The sequence below is a fragment of the Syngnathoides biaculeatus genome, chromosome 16, assembly GCF_019802595.1.
Source record: "Syngnathoides biaculeatus isolate LvHL_M chromosome 16, ASM1980259v1, whole genome shotgun sequence".
NCBI lineage: Eukaryota > Metazoa > Chordata > Actinopteri > Syngnathiformes > Syngnathidae > Syngnathoides > Syngnathoides biaculeatus.
Window position 1 is genome coordinate 15185478 of NC_084655.1, and position 21946 is coordinate 15207423.

The window sequence follows — 21946 nt, forward strand, 5'->3', positions numbered from 1 at the left end:
CCCTTATGAAAACAGATGCATACCTAATTTGTAAAAATAGAACACTATTTTGTTGTTTTGTTTGTTTTTATTATGATTTTGTTTTACTCTGCTGTCTGCAAGGCACGTCGGCATTGCAAGTAAGAATCTGTTCTCATTTGGTTCATCTGTACAAATAAACACTAAATAAAAATCATGCAAAAAGATCAGTATAAACACAAAAAGGTAGAAATCAACCTCTGTTTAGAGCCTAACCCTCTCTGGATCAAATCAAATTTTGCAGAGAGAAAAATCCGATACTTTCAGAAAATGATACTCTGGACTTAAAATTTTCGATTATATTCAACCTGCTGCAAATTTGCAACCCCCTCCCGGAAAGGGTTTTAATATTGTTTAAAAGAACTACTGTATGATTTTTTTTTTTGTTGCCTCGGATAGCATTTCACTGAAAAACTATTTAGTGTGGAGATTTTTTTAATCCGTTGTGTCAAATTAACAAAATGGGTATTTTACATAAGTGAAAATATAATAATTATTTTTTTACTTCTGTACATAAGTATGTTTATGTCTGTACATTTAAAAATAATGTACTTTTACTTAAGTGATCGTTTAAAAAACGAACTGGGGTTGTAATTGACGTTTTCATGTAAAAAATGTTTTTGTTTAACAACGTGTGTGCGCATGATCGCAAGTAACGGTTTTTGCATTTCTGCTGCCCTCTCGTGATGAAACACACGCACACAACACACGCGCAGACACACGCGCACACACACGCACACGCTGGTTCACCATCCCGCATTGTGACGTTCACGTTGCTGCCGCACTCTCCCACTGAGTGCATCTGCTCTCTTATCTAATCATTGCCTAAAATCACAGCGATAATCCAGTTTCCATCTGTCCTGAGAAAAGGATTGAAAGAGGAGACACTAACACTGCCCCATAGCTATTTTTTTTAAAAAAGGTTGACTAATAAGAAAAGAACATTTTGGAAAAAAAAATGCACACTGCTGACACAGTGGCACATGTAAAATTGCTTCCTATGTTTTTATTATTCACAAGGATATTTCACATTATACATCCTTTGTACACTGAGTATTTTCCACATTTTTTATTACATCTTAAAATATTTAAGATTATTTTTTTACACACTGCTCCTCATCATATTTCAACACATTTCATTGAGAGGGAGGAAAGTAACATTGGACTAGCCATAAACTGAGACAAACAAGAAAATCTGATTTGAAATCCACCGATACAACACTGACAACTGAAAAATGATCACAGGAATAATTGTTTGTATTTTTTTGTTGTTCCAACATTTCACCTGTAAAACAAAACAATGCATTTGTAACTCCTTAAACATTCCTGCAGTGTGTTTTATCTCATCTAATCTCAATTTCAAGGTAAAAAAAAAAAAAAAAAAGACATTTGATCTGTCAAAAAGAAATTTCACAAGTGATGTCTGTGTGAGTACATATGCCGTGTTTGGAAAATGTGTGTGTGTGTGCACGAGAACACGCTTATATCTGAGTCTGTTGGCTCTGTCTATGTGCTGGTGCATAGAGCTCCCTGTGACTCCATTACCCAGCTGCCATTGCAGCATGATTGGTTTTAAAGGGCAAAAACGGTAGTTTTGAAGTAAAAAAAAAAAGAAAAAAATCAATCTCTGATAAATCTTCTTTTCCCTTAGGCTTGTCCCATTAGGGGTCGCCACAGCGTGTCGTCTTTTTTCATCGAAGCCTATTTCATGCATCTTCCTCTCTAACATCCACAGTCCTCATGTCTTCACTCACAACATCCATCAACCTTTTCTTTGGTCTTCCTCTCGCTCTTTTGCCTGGGAGCTCCGTCCTCAGCACCCTTCTACCAATATACTTACTCTCTCGCCTATGGACATGTCCAAACCATCGAAGTCTACTCTCTCGAACCTTGTCTCCAAAACGTCCAACTTTGGCTGTCCCTCTAATGAGCTCATTTCTAATCCTATCCGAGCTGTTCACTCCAAGCGAGAACCTCAGCATCTTCATTTCTGCCACCTCCAGTTCTGCTTCCTGTTGTTTCTTCAGTGCCACCGTCTCTAGTCCGCACATCATGGCCGGCCTCACCACTGTTTTATAAACTTTGCCCTTCATCCTACCGGGGACTCTTCTGTCCCATAACACACCAAACACCTTCCGCCAACCGTTCCACCCCGCTTGGACCCGTTTCTTCACTTCCTTACCACTCTCACCATTGCTCTGTGTTGTTGACCCAAAGTATTTGAAGTAAACCCTGATAAATATGTATTTTTTTTTGTTGTTGTATCAAGTGGGTGTTGAGAGGCAGATACGAGTGCCAAATTGTGTGCTTCTGCTCTCTATGCCCACTGGATGGTGCGTTAGAGTGCGCTCGCATCATGAGACACCTTGTATATAAGTGTTTTAAAGGAGCAGAGGGATAAGGGGAGGGGGTTCGGGGTGGGTGGGGGAACTGCTGTGCTCATTATTACATGCTCACTGCACAACGTTTCAGCACCTGTACCCAACCGACAGAACAACACAGTCACTACTACTGACCCACTGATTTCATATGGCTGCCTTTTAGGAACTAGAAAAAAAACAGCACTGAATGAAACAATAGAAAGCGGACAGAACGACAGAGAAAAAGACAAACACAACACACACCATATTTGGACTATTTTGCACATGTTCGATGGCAAAACAGTTAACTCCCCACATCGAATGAAGAGTCCTGAGTGTCAGATGATTACTCATCATATGTACCTTGTGACCCATGAACCTAGATGGGCATGACCTAGTTAGGTCAGACACAGGTGAGCTTTATCTAGACATCACATGCATGTCTATGCATGTGTCAAATTTGCACCCATGCTAAGCCTTCCACTGTACAACTCGTAAGCACCTTTTTTCGTCTTTGATTTGGATGTTTCAAAATTGGTATCAAGCGTGGAAACAAATGTTCAGGATGTGACTGATGAAATATTGCGTGCTTGTGTGTGCATGGAGGTAATCACTCTTCATCATGAACATTATTCTTATCTAAAACTGCAGACATGCATTTCCTGGAAAGGAAAAAAAAACATTACTGCAGCTTAAACATGACATTTTAAATACGACATAAGGGAGACGCTTGCTGCACTTCCTGTACGTGGTGGAAAAGGACCAATCACAGTGAAGCGTGCAGCAGGGAGGATGTCTGAGGAACGAGCCGAGCATAAAAATATTGTATGTATATTGTCAAATGTAACACTGACATGCGCGCGTGTTGCCACTCACCCTTCCACACACATACAGACGCACACACACACACACGACATATTCAACATACTTTGTAATTGTACAGAAGTACAGAGCAAGTTCCCGCTTCCCGTGTGCACACTTGTATGAGTTCAGTCTCTCTTCTACGTCAGTTTCTTCTCCTCTACACCGCCGCACTTGTACGAGTTGTATCCCGGCGGCTGCACATACTCCTCCGATTTATCCCAGTCCGTCACCCAACCAGCCCCGCCTCCTCCGGATCCTCCGCCGTTCGAACCGACCACCTGTTGGCTCATCGCCCCATACTGGCCGCCGCCGGTGCGGTAGAGATCCTCCGTCTCGTTGGCCAGCTCGTCCTCGTCGATGATGCCGCACTTCTCCTGGCTGGTGTCCTCGATGTCAGCCCACGGTTGCTTTTCTCCCGATGCAAAGAGTCCTGAAAGGAAGGAAAAGGATATGTCATCCAGAACATGCCAAGGTACTGAGAAAATAGAAAGTAACAATAAAATTCTCCTCATCAGGTTTGTGTGGCATTTATCACATGTACAGTGGACATCAAATTCCAGGTTTTCTGATATCAAAAGTGAGGCCAAGATAAATCCATCAATTTTCTTAGCCGCTTATCCTCAAAAGGGTCGCGACTAGTGCTGGAGCCTATCCCCGCTGTCAATGGGCAGGAGGCGGGGTACGCCTTAAGATGGTTGCCAGCCAATCACAGGGAACATTGAGACAAACACCCACACTCACAATCACACGTAGGGGTAATTTAGAGTGCCCAAATAATGTATGTTTTTGTGATGTGGGAGGTAACAAGAGTGCCCGGAGAAAATCCATGTGGGCACAGGGAGAACATGCAAACTCCACACAGGCGGGTCCGGGATTGAACCCGGGACCTCAGAACTCTGAGGCCAACGCTATACCAGCTGACCCACCGTGCCACCCCCAAGATAAATGATTTGAAAAAAAATCCACCACTATTGTGACCTTTAATTAACCAAATCATAAAAAAAAAAAAAAAAATCTTTTATAGGAAGTTAAACCAACATACAAAAACTAAGATAATGAGAGTCCACAAGTGTGTACACCCTCTTATAACTGGGATATGACACAATTAACTAAAGATGTTAAATAAAAGTCAATCTACACCTAACAGCATTTAAAGTGCCTCTGATTAACCCCTAATAAAGTCCAGCAGATGTTCTCGTCAGCTTTTCCTAACATTTTGCTCGCCTTTGAACATATGAATAAAAAAAGAATAGAGAAATAGACCAGCTACCATAGCCCAATTGATTTGTTTACAAGTGGTGGCCTCAGAGATTTTTTGGGGCTTTTGCCTCGTGTGATTTCACGGTGGGATGTAGGAAACCTTTGTGGCACGACAATAAAATCATTGTGAAGCCTTACCATAAAAAACGACTCCTCCATAGTGAACAAGGGACGCGATAAGGAAAACGTACTGCCACTCCTCACGTGTCTGAAATGATGACAAAAGTCACAATATCACCGTTGCTGCTGGCGACAGAGCAATGCGCTGTTATTAATCTACCTTATGTTTGGTCATGGCTCCCACGATAAGAGGACACACCATTCCGGACAAGGTTCCCACCCCGTTGGAGATGCCCATCAGTATGCTGGCGTATCGTGGCGCAATATCCAAGTGATTGACATTAAAACCTGTGCGCAACAGGCTAATGTTTTAAAAACGTTTACGGACACGACTCTTCACACGGAGCATGTTGTAATTTCTCCTACCTGAGATAGCAAAGCCGCTAAAGCCGACGGCAAGGACCAGGAAGGAGATGGCAACGCCTTTTGTGTGAGAATATCCCACCACGAGTAGTAGGGTGGCCTCCATACCAAAACCTGAAAACATGAACATTTAAAACACGATAAATATGTGGTATGCGGTCTGGAAACCCTGTATTGTTATAAAATAATATTTGAAATTCACTTGCAGTGAATGTGAAACTCACCTCCACAGTTCATGAGCTTCCTGACATTGGTGGTGGTCATCAGGTTGTGGGTCCGAAGGTAGTCCGCCAATTGGCCCCCCACAGGGACTATGATGGTCATCACTAAATGGGGCAAAGCTGACACCATGCCCACCTGTTGGAGGAAAAGTAGAACTATATCTCAACTTTTATTCACAATCTGTATGCAATATATATGTATCTGTATGCGGCACGGTGGATCAGGTGGTTAAGCATTGGCCTCATAGTTTTGAGGACCCGGGTTCAATCCTGTGTGGAGTTTGCATGTTCTCCGCGTGCCTGCGTGGGATTTCTCCGGGCACTACAGTTTCCTCCCGCATCCCAAAAACAACAACATTAATCGGCACTCTAAATTGCCCCGAGGTGTGATTGTGAGTGCGACTGTTTGTCTCTCTGTGCCCTGCGATTGCCTGGCGACTAGTTCAGGGTGTACCCCCCCGCCCCCTCCTGCCCTTTGACAGCTGTGATAGGCTCCAGCACTCCCTGCGACCCTGGTGAGGATAAGCGGCAAAGAAAATGGATAGATGGATGGATGTGGGTATTCAGACTTCCATTCACACTCACTTATGGGCAATTTGTGGTCGTCTTTTAACCAACAATTCACATTTTGCGACTGGAGAAGGAAGCCATAGTACCCAAGCGTGCAAACTCCACAAAGAAAGCCTGAAGCAGAAATTCTAACCCAGAACCTGTTGACCGTGAGCCAGACCGCTCGTCGCATGTTCTGTCACGCCACGCACCTTGCTGATCTCAAAGCCAAAGACTTCTTCGAAATAGGCCGGCTGGCTGATGAGCAGCAGGTAGAAGGTCCAGCTCCGGCAAAAGTTGGCCACAATGATGGCGTAGACAGGCATAGAAGTGAAGAAATGCCGCCATGGCGTCTTAAATTTCTGTCACCCGTAAAATAGAACGTGATGGATACTCACCCATACACTACTTGTACCAATAAGTCTGTAAATGTCCTAATAATAAAAGGCGTACCTGGAGAGGGTTGAGGAACGTCGCTGACTCGCCGATCGCATCTTCAATGTACTTCCTCTCCTCCGGCGTGATGGTGGGATGCGCGGCGGGACTCTCGTAGGACACCAATATCCAGAACAAGTACCAGAATATGCCAAAGCTGCCTGGGAGAGTTCATCAGTTGAGGAAGAAATTGAAATAGATTCATAATCCCAACCATGTTCGACGGCGTAGAATTGTCAGAACATTCTGTTCATATACTTTCGTGTAGCACAGGCTAGTGAGTACTACAGTTCACGTGGCATGGATCAGGATGCTCACCATAGACGTAGAAAACAGAAGGCCACCCAGTGTATTGCACTAGTATCCCTGCTAAAGGCATGGCCACCACAGCCCCTGCATAGGATCCTACAATTGAAAAAATTTTGATTAAATTCAATTTTTTTTTTAAAGACACAGCGCTAGCAAATACTGTTCAGTGCATCCCATTTTCATTTCAACTCCAGTTCTGTAGTTAAAAATTTATTAGAAGAAAATGAACTAAGTTACATGATTATATATACCACATGATTATCTAAGAAAAATATTTTCATAAATGTAAGGGATGTTTATTGAATAAATCCAGTCAAGTTACATTCAAGTAATTTGCTTCCACTTGGCAGGATCCTTTCACGCTTTCCTACTCTAAGATATTGTAGTTCAGGGGTGTCAAACTCATTTTTTTTTCACGGGCCACATTGTAGTTAACGATTTCCCTCAATGGGCCGTTATGACCGTGAAACTGTGAAAATCTTTCGCCTCATCGTATTTACACATTAAATTTAATGGCTACTTTTGGAATCAAATCAAGGGTAATGGGTTTTTGAGCTATTGCTGATGTTTCGTAACACAATAATGCTTGCAATATCGCAACGTTATCATTTATGACGTGACAATTTGTAATTTTTGGGACAGATGTGAACACAAATCATGGAAGTTGCTACTCATAATTTGCTTTCGTGGGCCACACACAATAATGCGGCGGGCCAGATCTGGCCCCCAGGCCTTGAGTTTGACACCTGTGTTGTAGTTGCTACAAAAAACGTGGAGCACGGATTCCGTTTATTTAACCCTAGATATTATTTCTGAATATATTTGATACTAAAACAAAATTCCACAATGGACATTAACAGATACTGTTTTATGGAAATTTACAGAGTGGCTGTGGAATTTAAAAAAAAATTACAAAACATTTTTTTTTTCTACCCACACCAAGTTGTGCATTCACATGAATGTATTTATTTCTTCATTAAATTGATAACATTCCTGTTCACCATTTAAACATAATATACGATCCAGTTTTCTAACATGAACTTCCTTTTTTTCAACATCCAGGTCATTGCATTCATATCTCAAAAAATTTCTAGAAATCAACAGGAAGGTTTCTGTCCCTTTAAAACTCAACAAGGTCACTAAACAGCTTTGTTATTCTTTAATCAAAAAGAGAACTTATCTGTGTTAATATTAAAATTCAGGGGAGATCAGGTAGAATTTAAGGGCTACAAGGTCCAACTCACCACAAAAGGCCGTGGTGGCTAATCGACTTCTCTCCAGCGGAGGAGCCCACTTTGCCCAAATGCCGTGGCAGGCCGGGTACGACACACCCTGCAGGGACGAGACCCAACGTTTCAAGCAAGCTGGCTCCGAAACACAGAATCGGACACAGGCGCACGGGGGTACCTCAACGAGGCCTTGACATATTCTGACCAGTATGACGCAGCTGTAATGGCAGCGAGCGGCGGACGGGATCAGCATGTTGAGGGTGGACGTGGCCACGATGGCGAAGCCGAACACTCTTGAACACACGACGACAAAACAAAGCGACCTCAGAAGGTTAAATTAAAACGTTACACAAAACTAGAAGTTGCAGAACCGAGAGCTGTCTTTTCATTTCACAGTCATCACAATAAACTGTTTTAATTCAACCAGTCCAAATAGCCAGCATGAGATAGATCACCTGTTGGCTGCGAATTTTTGACATATAAAACCTCCAGGGATCTGTGTGACGATGTAGCCCCAGAAGAAGGAGCCGTGGATCATGCCCACCGTCTCCGGGTCCCAAGTGAACTGGGCGGCCTGAGGAGAAGTCAAGAGAACGTTGGACGCTGGCAAACAACGACAGACAACACTTGTTCTCCCCAGTTCTAATATTTAGCTATTTTACTTACAATGGCGAGGCACGAATGCTGAGACCAGCATCAGTGCTGATATTGTACGTCAGTCCACATGAAAATACTCCAATACTACTCACCCTTGAGGTACAGGTGTCAAACTCAAGGCCCTGGGGCCAAATCCTGGTGCCACATCATTTTTTTGGGTGTCTCACTGAAGTAAATAGTGTCTGCTTCCAGCTTTTTTTTTTTTGTTAAATTTATGTTATTGTCATTTTTTTCTTTCGTTAAGAAAAAATATGGAATCAGATGCACGATTATGAGACCTAACTGCAGTATCAAGTATTGGTACTTGGCATCAATGATTACTCAAATGTAAGTACCATATTTTCCGCACTATAAAGCGCACCTAAAAGCCTTTAATTTTCTCAAAAGTTCTGGGTGCGCTTTATAATCCGGTGCGCCTTATACATGGATCAAAATTGAGCCTTTAGAACAGCTCCATCTAATGGATGCATAATGTAACCACAGCCTCTGCTGTAGCGTCTATTCTGTGCGCCTTATATATGAAAAAAGTTCTAAAATAGGCCATTCATTGAAGGTGCGCTTTATAGTGCGGTGCGCCTTATAGTGCGGAAAATACGGTACTTGTACTGAGTCTGAAATCATCATCGGGAATTTACACCAGAGCATCTTTTAATATTTCAATACAAAAGCAAAAAAAAAAAGAATTTCATATGTCAATGGGCGCGACGGTGGATCAGTTGGTAAAGCGTTGGCCTCACAGTTCTGAGGTCCCGGGTTCAATCCTGCCTCGTTGGAGTTTGCATGTTCTTCCCGTGCCTGGGTGGGTTTTCTCCGGGCACTCCGGTTTCCTCCCACCTCCCCAAAGATGCATTTATTGGAGACTCTAAATTACCCCTGGGAGTGATTGTTGGTGTACCCTGCCTCTTGCCCGTTGAGAGCTGGGATAAGCTCCAGCACTCCCTGTGACCCTCGTGAGGATAAGCGGTGAAGAAAATGGATGGATGGATAATTTATCAATAAACTTAGACTTAATTCAAGTTTCCGTCCTTCCATCCATTTTCTATAGTGTTTCTCCTTGTTGGGGGTTGCGGGTAAGATCTGAATATGGGTGAGTTGCGAGGCACACCCTGGAATAGTCGCGAGGCAATCTCAGGGCATGTTTAGACAACCAACAATTCCCATTCATAGCAACATAGCTCCTTTTTTTCAACCACACTTCTTCTTCTTCTTTTCGTTTCGGATTGTCCCGTTAGGGGTCGCTTTCAGCGTCTCATCTTTTTCCATCTAAGCCCATCTCGTGCATCTTCCTTTTCTTTTTTTCCCAACTACACAATCTTAAAAAAAAAAAACCCAGCTCCACCCATACTGCGCACTTACCACCAGCACTTCCTTGTTGCCTTTGTAGACAGTGTGGTCGTTGACCATGCTTACAATGGCCACGCCCAAATTGCAGCGGATGCCAAAGGAGATGCAGAAGCCCAGGCCGGACAGGATGGCGATGATGTAGCGGCGGGGCAAACCAAAGCACGTGCAGTCCACCACCGGCAGCTCCTTCTCCTGCACCAGCTCGGGACGGCCCTCCGCGGACAGCTCGATGGTTTCTCCATTGGGCTGCTGCTTGTCAATCAATCTGCCAGGACAAGAGAGCGTTTTCAAACATGTTTTTTTTTTTTTTAAACACATATTTAAAAAATATGAAGCGCAACCAGAGATGTTAAAGATGCTCAAATGGACTGTGGCACTGCATTGAAGCGAAAAAGATGAAGACTTGTGAATTAAGAAGTTTCACATTCACTTGTTATCAAAATCATGGTAATCAATGTTAAGGTAGTGAGTTTTATTATGGTTAAGTGTGTTTATCTTGTTACACTTGTTGGAGAAAGTTTTTTTATGCAGCAGCGGTTCTGAGGTCCCGGATTCAATCCCCGACCCTCTTGTGTGGAGTTTTTCATGTTCACCCCGTGCCTGCGTGGGTTTTCTCCTGGCACTCCAGTTTCCTCCCACATCCCCAAAACATGCAACATTAATTGCCCACTCTAAATTACCCCTAGGTACGATTGTGAGTGCGGCTGTTCGTCTCTATGTGCCCTGTGATTGGGTGGCATGCTCGTTGACAGCTGGGATAGGCTCCAGCACTCCTGCGACCCTTGTGAGGATAAGAGGCTAAGAAAATGGATGGATGAAAACACAATACTTATTTAAATACAATTGGTCAATATAATTGTGTGTGTGTTATCATTCCAGTTTATTAAAAATTATACATACACAGCAAATGCATAGTCATGTACATAACAAAGAAAACATTAAATGGTCATAATTTACACATAAATTCATATTTTGGAAATCTAGAAAATTGGTAAAAATTTGTATAAATGCAATATCTGAAGTGGATAAGGAACGTTTTGTTTATCTGCGTATTTTGGAGGGGATGTTATATTCTGATGTGAAATATGGAGGGTTTTTTTTTTTGGCAACTGTTTTCCAAAATTATCTCAACTTTTTAGTGAATACACCACAAATTTTTTTCAACAGGCAAAGCAGTGTAAGCAATTTGGTGCTATTTGTTTTTCAGTCCTGGCAGAGGCTTGGAAAAAGAAACTTTTGTACATTCTATGTATCATATTATTTTTATATATTACCCATTCCCAAAAAATGTGATGAAATTGGATGTTTTATGCAGCACATCACCTTGGCACAGAGTTTTAGACAATATGGGTGAAGTTATTTTGATACTCTTAACATGAAACTTTTTGAGAAGGAACCTAAAAAAAGAAAGATTGCGATTTTGTTAACGTTGGCTAATTTGGGAATGCTGGACTTCTTCGAAGCAGTTGCAACACACAACACGATTCCTTATCGGTTTTTAGTGTCTCGTGGTTGTCTCTCAAGAATCACAAAACCAAAGCGAATGCGGTCTCAAGAAAAAACAGAAAGCCGCTTGGTATGGAAGCGTATTCATGCGACCCCCCCCCAAAAAAAAACATTGAATCGTTTCACATTATAACGTAGATTTGCTTCACATAATGACGTAGATCACTACATGACTAAATGAAGCGTATTGCTATTGCCCACCCGAACCGGAAATTGTCTTTAGAGGGCTGAAATTTATTTATATATTATTTTCTACGTTATTATGTGAAACGAATTTACGTTATGACGTGAAATGATTCACATTATAATGTGAAACGCGACCTTTTTTTTTGGGGGGGGGGGTGGCAGTAATACGCTTCCGTAGATTGGCTAGCTCAGCGTCACCAGTGTTTTTCCCGCTGAAGTCAGCAACGAATGCCCGACAACGACAAATACCGTCGCCTTTTTGTGTGTGAGCGCATCCACACGGAGCGCAGTTGTGTGCCGCGTGCACATTTTCCAGTTGAGCTTGATCCAGTTAGTCAGTGATCTGGACAATAATGTACAGTATAGAAACAAGTGCAATCGTCACAAGGATGTGTTCATGTATTAGAGATTTGATTGAATGCTCCCCCCGAAAAAAATAATCATTCCTCTGGTCCGCTCAGCACTGCAACATTATTCTCACTCAAACACACACACACGCACACAACATGAGGCACATCCCATTCTGACACTGGTTCATTATTGATGAGTTTTTGGATGAGATAAATAATTCACCGTGGCTTTTTATACTGTAATGTGTCACTATGCGTCTATCTGCCCGCATGAGTGTCTGTCCGCGTATTTCTAACTCACATCCCCTTCCACTCCGGCTCCTTTACTCCAGGCCCGGCAACACTTCTATTAAATTATACTCTATAATTTAAACTACCACACGAAAAAGAGTGCGTACCAAATTATACTTTGTAAAAGCAGCATTTTGGAATTTCCAAGAGATTATCTACATCTGCGTCCTCCCTCCTACTCGCTCTAGCTCTCCCCTTAATCTGTCACAACATCGAGATTAGGATTATAAAAATGATTTACTTCCGGAAATGAATATGGAGTCGCAGAGTAGTGCAGGGCGTGGCTTCCCAATGACGACATATAGCTGTATTATCCCCTCCATTTCATGATTTATTCATAGTTTGGCATATAAAATTGGTTTCCATTTATAAAAATCAATGTCCGACTCCACCATAGCAATTGAAATATTTACTTTTCTTTTACGATCAGTCAACCGGGTTTTGTGGGTTCTCCTCTCACTAGAACATTGACGCCTTTTCAATTTCATCACATATTTTGGGAATGGATAATATATAAAAATAATATTATACATAGAATGTACAAAGTTTCTTTTTCCAAGCCTCTGCCAGATCTGAAAAACAAATAGCACCAAATTGCTTACACTGCTTTGCCTGTTGAAAAAAATTTGTGGTGTATTCACTAAAAAGTTGAGATAATTTTGGAAAACTGTTGCCAAAAAAAAACCCCCTCCATATTTCACATCAGAATATAACATCCCCTCCAAAATACACAGATAAACAAAACGTTCCTTATCCACTTCAGATATTGCATTTATACAAATTTTTACCGATTTTCTAGATTTCCAAAATATGAATTTATGTGTAAATTATGACCATTTAATGTTTTCTTTGTTATGTACATGACTATGCATTTGCTGTGTATGTATAATTTTTAATAAACTGGAATGATAAAACACACACAATTATATTGACCAATTGTATTTAAATAAGTATTGTGTTTTCATCCATCCATTCATCCATCCATCCATCCATCCATTTTCTTAGCCGCTTATCCTCACAAGGGCAGTGCTGGAGCCTATCTCTGCTGTCAACAGACAGGAGGCGGAGTCCACCTTGAATTGGTCGTCAGCCAATCGCAGGGTACATTTAGACAAACAGGCCCACTCACAATCACACCTAGGGGCAATTTAGAGTGTCAAATTAATGTTGCATGTTTTTGGGATGTGGGAGAAAACCGGAGTGCCCGGGGGAAACCCATGCAGGCACAGGGAGAGCCTACAAACTCCACACAGGTGGGTCCGGGATTGAATCCGGGACCTCAGAACTGTGAGGTCAACGCTTTACCAGCTGATCCAACGTGCCGTGTTTTTTTTTTTTTTTAAATAGAATTAAAATGATTACTACATAATGCTTTTTATACATGCAAGCTGCCAGACCTACACAAAAGACAAAGGAAGAAAAAAAAAAAACACGGAACGGCTCATGCAGTACTGTTATAAGAAGGTGTTAATAGCGTATAACAAGTGATGAATCACCCCGCCGCAAACAGCGTTGCCGACTGGCCTCCCGAAATCCGACTTCGGCGCAGCGGAAGCATCCTCATTAGACGCGGAGACAGATTGCGGCCCGACGCTCGCACATATGCTACCGGCTAACGAGGCTAGCCCACAGCACAAAACCGCTCTTAATTACAGCTGCTAGCTCCACACTTAAGGATGATCGCGCTGAAGTGCGGGCCGGAAATGTCCCACAACAGCCCAGTTATTTGTTTAGCGTTTAGAAGTGTGAACGGGGGGATTCGTCACAGTCAGTGTTTATTACACTAACGTCCGCTTTAGGACTAATAATTGCACTTTACGTACTTTTTCCAAGGCCAAAAGACATAAGCATGTTCCTCAAATATTTAGCTCAAGTGTACAAAAGCAGTAACGAGACAACCCAAATTGTTATGTTAGCTAAGAGACAGGAGCTGGCTATTACCAGCTCTCAGCTGGTAACAACTAATGAGCAAGGTAGGAGGTCCCTGACCCCGGGCCCTTTGAAAATCATAATTACAACAACAGTAAGAGCCTGGAGGGACTCGCCACTCCAATGCACGCTTTGAAACTTGTATTTAACTTGTGAGGATGCCTTCATGTGAGGGACTACAATACATTTGGTACCTGGGCCTTGAATGTGGGGCTTATCTGATTTAATCCATCGCTCAATACCCCCACCATCACGTTGCAATTCTAGAAGGCATAATGACTAAGAAAATGCTGGACACAGTCACAGCACGCAAACATGCCGCGTGCAACATCTGGAGCAGTCCGGCGCTAGCCCATATCGCGGAACGCTAACATTTCATGTCTCACTTTGGAAAAGGTCCGCGCTGTACTTGCTAGGCCCTTCTAGTTAGATTATAAAATACAAGTACTTTCCTTGCAAAAAAATGGCAAAATACTGCTTTGAAATAAGCAGGAGATGTTGAGAAAAATACTGCAATGTACTACAATGTACCTTGAAGCCAATGTGGTAAACTGAAAATGTGCATTTGTAAATCAACAAAGAAAAGGTCAGATGATAATGATTGGGATAAAGACTTGTAAAAAAAATAGTGACTGACGACATATTTAGAAAAACCATTGTGGTCTCTGGTGGTCCACAAATACAGTAGACCAAAACTAAATTGCATCCGAGTTCGCAATACTACTATTCTTAGAATACCATCAAAATGACCGACAAGCTGTCATTTTAATGTAGAATTGTACCATATTTGTTACCTATGTATTCTGCAGCTAAACATACGTTTGCAACACAGGTGTCAAACTCAAGGCCCGGGGGCCATATCTGGCCCGCCGCATGATTTTATGTGGCCCGCAGAGCCAAATCATGTTTGTTCAAATCTGTACCAAAATGTCAAATTGTCATATCATAAATGGTAATGTTGAGCTATTACACGTATTTTTGTGTTACCATAAAACAATAGTTGGTAAAACCCATGACCTTGATTCCCGATTCCGAAATTAGTTCATAAATTTCATGTGTAAATACGATGCAGCGGTTAAAGCCCGTGACAAAAATGAGTTTGACACCCCTGGTTTACAATGTCGACCGACCATGACTCGCATGCTGGCCGGTGACCTGCGACCTTTGTTCTCCTGCATATCAAATCATGAATTCACTGAGTGTTCTGTGTAATCCTCGCATAAGAGGATGATGGAGGGAGAGAAGCGGCCAGGGAGGCTGACAGCAAATTTATTATATGACAACCGACGCCTTCCTCGTTAGTGGCCATGTGCCACAATTAATTGTCCGTTATTCTCATTGTAAAATCAAGTGTCAAACGCGCTCTGGTTTCACAGCTTCGAGCGAAATTTCCGCATTTATTGTGCAATTTCTCTCGGCCGTGGGAGCTCTGGTGCGCCTTCCGTGAGCCACTCGCTCTCCCTGAAGTGAACAGATTGGGTCTCGGTGGGAATGTGTCACCCTGGGAGACACCCTCCCCTGCCTCATCCTGTCACACCGCACCCCCACCCCTGCCACCCTCTCTCCATCCCATCATCCACACATGTATTCTTTCATACACGCTATTATTCAAATAGGCTGAGAGTAAAAATCAAAATCTTAATCCTTAATTATACACCCACGAGTCATTTCATTAGGTACACCTGTATACTCTAATACAATGAACAAATCTGTACCAAGACAATAAGGCCAAAAATGTTTTCATTGATGAAGTCAGGAATTGACTAATTTATTCATTGTGTCACTCTGACGCACTTCCATAATGTGACAATCATCAAAAACAACACATTTCAATAACGCTCTCGGATTGAACGTCTAATCTTCGTGTCCGCTTGCTTCGCGGTTCTGTTGCGTGTCACGGTGTTTTTAATCTGCGCATACAGGACGGTCACATCACGTATATGACTTTGACAATGCCTCCCAGAACAGCCTTAAGTATGGACAGACGGTCAGGAGATCGGCGGTCACCGAGTTAAAGTAGAAACCAAACCAAATATTACGAATAGTTCACAGACGTCACGATGGAGTGAGGTTCTGCAGCAGGGCAAGCTCCAACCGCACGAATAAAACTGTTGTTAAAGGAATAACTTGCTAATGTGGCAATCCAAAAACGAGTAGGAGCGATATTGATAGAAAGTGATAGCAACAATGAAGGGTGGATGAATGGATGGATGGAGGGATGAAGGTTTAAGTATTTCTATGGACACAAAAGGCCTATTTCTGTCAAGTATTGCTCCCAAATCTGTGCCAGTAAGCACCTCCTCCTTGCCAAAATAAACCATCAACACCGCAGGTGGCCTATTTATGTGCTTTTTGGACATCATGGTGATTGCACAGGTGTCCCTTAGCCTCTACCCAATAAAAGCTCATTATAAAATGTGTAGTTTACTACGGTATGTTGGTGGCATCTGGGCGTAAGGGGGTGGATCAAGTCCGATTGCGACCTGTGAAAGGTGGGTCCAATGCTCGCCGAAGGGTCTGAAAAGTACTGGCAGGAAGTGGAACACGTTTTCGTTTCTGCCAATTCGGCGCATCCCAAACAGGCTTAATGGCTGACATGTCAATTGCGTATGAGGGACACGCGAGAAGTGGGATGTCTAGCAAACAGATCCATCACAGAGACAGTAAAGGATGAACGGCTCTACAGTGGGTCTCAGGATCTTGCCACAGTATCTCTAAGCCTGCCCGTGATGTAGCCCCACCGCCGCTGTGGGCCATCGATTGACACACGCTCAAATCAGAAAACCGCACACAACGTCATACACGCTGTCTGCCATCCGCTCTAAACAGTCAACACTGGGATTGAACCACGAATTTACCTAACAGCTCTCCAAAGTGCCAGACGCCACAGAATGTGAGGATTTGTCCACTCAAGTCAGTTAAGACCACCAACCGCGGTCAAGACCAGACCCCCGATAAGGACGACCTGCCTGCAGATGAGCTTCCACAAAGCAGTTTTTATGAAGATAATCTTTAGTTATGCGATCGATTGCTGCAACCGCTGTCCAGGTGGCTGGTTTTAGTCGATCTTGACGTTGAAGGTCCTGATCTGGTTAGATTTGACCTGTGGTTGTGAAGCCGGTCGGATGATGGACAGCCAAATTCTCTGAAATGTCCTTGGACTACTGATTTAAAAAAAAAAAAAAAAACGACTGGGTGGCTCATTGGCCACCAAAACAGAAGTCGCCATCTGCCATCTTGATACTCCCAAAACAACCATGCCGACCTGTGTAGCGACAGCGAGTAACTAAGTTTCGTGACTGTGACAAAACATTCCACAGGTAAGTTAGAAAGATTTACTCTGTCACTGTTAAAGTTAGTTTGTAAAGCGTTTTTTTTTTTTTATTTTCTGATGAGCTTAATTCACTTGAACAAAGTTTTGCTTACGGTTGTTGTTCACTGTTCACTCTCTGCTTCAGATTTATAGGTCGACGCTTTTACGTCAAAAAGCGATATCAATATTTTCCCAAACTTCATCGGTGGATAAGCAAGAAAACACTTTTTCTGTGAAATTTTTTGATGAATTTCATAATACCGAACTCTGCAAATTGAATTTGATTTTCAAATGCGAGGAAACGAGTTTACATTTTCTGTCTGAAATAGGACGTTGCAGAGTCAACAAATGAACACTGCGTTTAGCATGTTTTTTCCCATTGTGAGTCCTTGTTTCCAAAAATATATCTGTATAAATATATCTTTATAACTGATTGACTTAAAATGTAATGGTTTTATGACAAAAAATTCCCCCCCCCAAAAATGATCAGAACTGAACAAATGTCAAGCTCACACGACCAGTTTTAATTCTACATGCCAAACTTTGAGAAAAACCCCACCATAACCCAACCTGTAACCCGTGTCCTCCACACGTTTTGGGAGTACCAAGATGGCGGCCAACTGGCTTCAACCAATCGACACCGCTCTTTGTGTATGAGCTAGCCAGTCTTTTTTTTTTTTTTTTTTTTTTTTTTATTTTCTGATGAGCTTAATTCACTTGAACAAAGTTTTGCTTACGGTTGTTGTTCACTGTTCACTCTCTGCTTCAGATTTATAGGTCGACGCTTTTACGTCAAAAAGCGATATCAATATTTTCCCAAACTTCATCGGTGGATAAGCAAGAAAACACTTTTTCTGTGAAATTTTTTGATGAATTTCATAATACCGAACTCTGCAAATTGAATTTGATTTTCAAATGCGAGGAAACGAGTTTACATTTTCTGTCTGAAATAGGACGTTGCAGAGTCAACAAATGAACACTGCGTTTAGCATGTTTTTTCCCATTGCGAGTCCTTGTTTCCAAAAATATATCTGTATAAATATATCTTTATAACTGATTGACTTAAAATGTAATGGTTTTATGACAAAAAATTCCCCCCCCAAAAATGATCAGAACTGAACAAATGTCAAGCTCACACGACCAGTTTTAATTCTACATGCCAAACTTTGAGAAAAACCCCACCATAACCCAACCTGTAACCCGTGTCCTCCACACGTTTTGGGAGTACCAAGATGGCGGCCAACTGGCTTCAACCAATCGACACCGCTCTTTGTGTATGAGCTAGCCAGTCTTTTTTTTTTTTTTTTTTAATTTTAGATCAGTCCCTTGGACACATGAAGTCAACGCCCCAATTGTTCACCTCCTCAAAATTATGCGACATCTGTGGCACTGCGCTATTTGATAAAACTGACCATTTTAGAGTGGCTTTTTATTGTGGGCAGCCTAAGACACACCTGCTCAACAAGCATGCTGTGTAATCACCATCTTTATGTAAAACACCTGTACATAGATAGATAGATAGATAGATAGATAGATAGATAGATAGATAGATAGATAGATAGATAGATAGATAGATAGATAGATAGATAGATAGATAGATAATTACAATGCATGCCCACAAATTTAACTATTCCACCGATTACAAAAACAATGCATCGACATAAAACGTGATTACATGAAAGTATTGTCAAATTGTCAAGCTCAAAGAGCAGCCAAAATGATCACAAACTATAATTTGTACATCCCACCAGAATTTGAATATTTCATCAAAGCCACGACGGCACCGAGCCACCGTGCATCATAAATGAAAATGTAGCACTCTGGCGGATGTAAAATGGATTAAAAATGGATTACCTTCTACTTTCTGCGTTGCAAGTAAAGTTGTCCTTGCGGAGCCTCTCCACACGGCGCTGGTGCAAACTTCAGAAATTTGGACGCATTGCCGTTGTGTATTTCAAATCAAATTCTCGTTGTCGCCGCGCGCCGGCCATGCTGCTTTGAATGTGGAAAGGGTGAACGAGAAGAGGAAAGGGTGCATTTGACCTCACAGCGGTGCTGTTTGTGCTTACCTAGTGGAGTTTAATATAGAAACGGGAGACACATTCTGATGGAGAAAATCTTTAAATAATAAATGAACTTCTGGCTGCTTTCATCGTGGAGGGATCACGCTTTTGTCTCCGAGCTGGTGAGGTTGCTCCAACTCGAGCATGCAAAGGCAGTCAGGGGGGAGGCCCTCCGCGCAACGCACATCCACGCACACACACTGATGTGTGTCAGAGCGTGGATCCATACATACAAACATTTGCCTTGAATGTCGCCCATTGGGAGCAAAAGGAATTCCTTAAATGTTCGTGTGTGGTAATCTGCAAGTGTGATAGAACAGAGGCCGCCTCGATGGGTAGATGATGGATGGATGGATGGATGGATGGGTGAGGAGGGAGCGGCCGGAGGAAGTGACACGGGCTAGGATGGAGGGAGTGGGAGGGGAGAGTTTAGGGATTTGCGTGGCCCGACATCTGGACTGAAAAACAGGCTATTTCAGGACGGGATTTGTACGTTTGCTCGCTACCTCAAATCCGAAGAGAACGGAAGCTTAAAGCAAAAGGTTATTGCACGAGCCTCCACCGCTGATTTTAATCTCTATTTTTTTGATATTCAAACACAACCCACGCCCCAGTCTGCGTGGCAATATCATGTAAATATTACATATTGCAATATGTGCCGTTGAGCAATTTTTATGTTATCAATATTTGTGATTTATATTTCTCTGTACCAAAATGTTGTCCACGCACACGTCTGCATTATGATTTTTGTCTCGCAATTTCATACGAAATATTGTATTTATGAAAATGAGCGTTTTTGAATATTTTATTTACAAAAAAATTGGAAGCAATGTTAGCTATGAATATGAAATTAATTTTTTTTTATTTTAAAAAAGCAATTTTGCATGTAAGTTTCATAACATTGTGTTTTGGATTAAGGCTTTTTAACTGATCAAAAAAATATATATATATATTCTTGACCGAGGACATCACAGAGACAGACAAAATGCAGCAAATATAAATGCATAAAACAGAATGATGGGGGAAATTAACTTAATTTCACAAGATTACAAAAACTGGTTTCGCATAACTATTTTCTGACAAGAGTAAATTGTGCTTTTTTTCCCTCCCCCGCTCTTTCTTCACAATCACAGCCAAGGAAGTATGCGCCCACTTTCACTCATTCTGTATATTACTCTCACTTTGGACTTTTATACGTTATCTACAGTTTCTCCACTCACCAAAATAAACAAATAAAACAAAAGTATGCACCTTACACTTCAACACTGTTCCCTTTTCTGGGCTAAAGTTGATGAGAAAGTAACTTTTCCACCTTTAAAAACAACATATGGAGGGCACGGGAGGGCGGTGGGGTTGAAGTCCAAAATTGAGATTTGCAAAAATGACAGATTAAATAAAAATACCTGTTAATCCTGCCCAGAGTTTTGGCCGCGACCGCCTTGAACCTGTCAGGTCGGACCTCCATCCTTCTTGCTGCTCAGCCGGCCCGTGTGCTCCTCTTTCGCGTGAACGTGCACAGTACGCACGCGGGTGCCCGCGCGCGCACGCACACGCGCGCTCTCGTGCCTCGCTCCGCTGAGGGGTTGAGGAGGTACAATGATGTTATCGGGTTTATTTAGAGGTGGTAGAAGTACTCACAATAAGCAACGTGTGGAAAAGAAAGACAAGTCGAACTACTGATTCAACTCCTTTAAAGTAAAAGTTAAAAAAAAAGTACAGACACTGAGGTGCAAGCACAAAAGTACAATGTAAAAATTATAATTTTCTTTTTCTTTTTAGTGTTACTGTACAATACAAAAACACTTGGCACAGCGTTGCTGCAAACTAAATTCTGACAGGATAATCTGGACTGAACTGACAGCAGGTCCTGCATGAGCAAAACAAAACAACAAAAAATGCAAAATAATAATAATAGCTGCATGCGTCCGCCCAGGTTTTTAAACCGGAGCAAAACAAAATGAACAAAATTCACCACCAATCGTTCTGGGAGATGACAACAAAACAACGAAAACAAACAACAAAAAGAAGGCTGTGATGTTGTCTTTTGTCATCATCAATACTCTTTGGTTCACGGTCCACCATGTTGCGCCTCTTCCTGTATATTTTTGCACTTTATGAGGACACAAAATCTGTGTCGCCAACCGTGGAGGTTGACTAAGGTACGCCAAGTTACTTACCAAGGTAAAGGGTAAAGTACACGTAGCCGTTTCTAAAACTAAAAAAGTACACTAATTACAATCGCTTATATTCTCGTAGACCAGTATCTTAAATCAAGTTTCTGCCATAACCCCCCCTCCCGCTCCCCCATGCCCCCCCAGCTGCCCAGTCTCATGCACTCATGAATGTAACAGTCATTTTCTACCACTGCACTGCGGCACATTTGTGTGCCGTGAAAAACCATCCGGTGTGCCACAGGGAAGGTTCCAATGAAGGTGAACTGGACCAACAATTACAATTAAAATTAAAAAGCTCTTCCACTAGATGGCAGAAGGTACAATTAACTTGGTTACTCAACACCTAACAGGCCCAGATTCAAAACCAAGTAAATCTGCTACTCAAGTGAGACACAATCCTTACAT

General features: G+C 42.1%; 1 protein-coding gene across 1 annotated transcript; it reads right to left on the reverse strand.

Moving 5' to 3' along the window:
* Positions 1-1044: 1044 nt before the first annotated feature.
* slc17a7a (solute carrier family 17 member 7a) lies at positions 1045-21799 on the reverse strand. The gene is made up of 13 exons (XM_061846053.1): positions 20771-21799; positions 9742-9994; positions 8184-8302; positions 7907-8021; positions 7744-7831; positions 6509-6595; positions 6209-6351; positions 5968-6117; positions 5210-5342; positions 4989-5099; positions 4783-4910; positions 4641-4710; positions 1045-3672 (listed from the first exon to the last, which is right to left on the reverse strand). Exons 1-13 carry the CDS (start codon positions 20830-20832, stop codon positions 3380-3382), a joined length of 1752 nt encoding a protein of 583 aa, XP_061702037.1. The 5' UTR covers positions 20833-21799; the 3' UTR covers positions 1045-3379.
* Between the last annotated feature and the right edge of the window lie 147 nt (positions 21800-21946).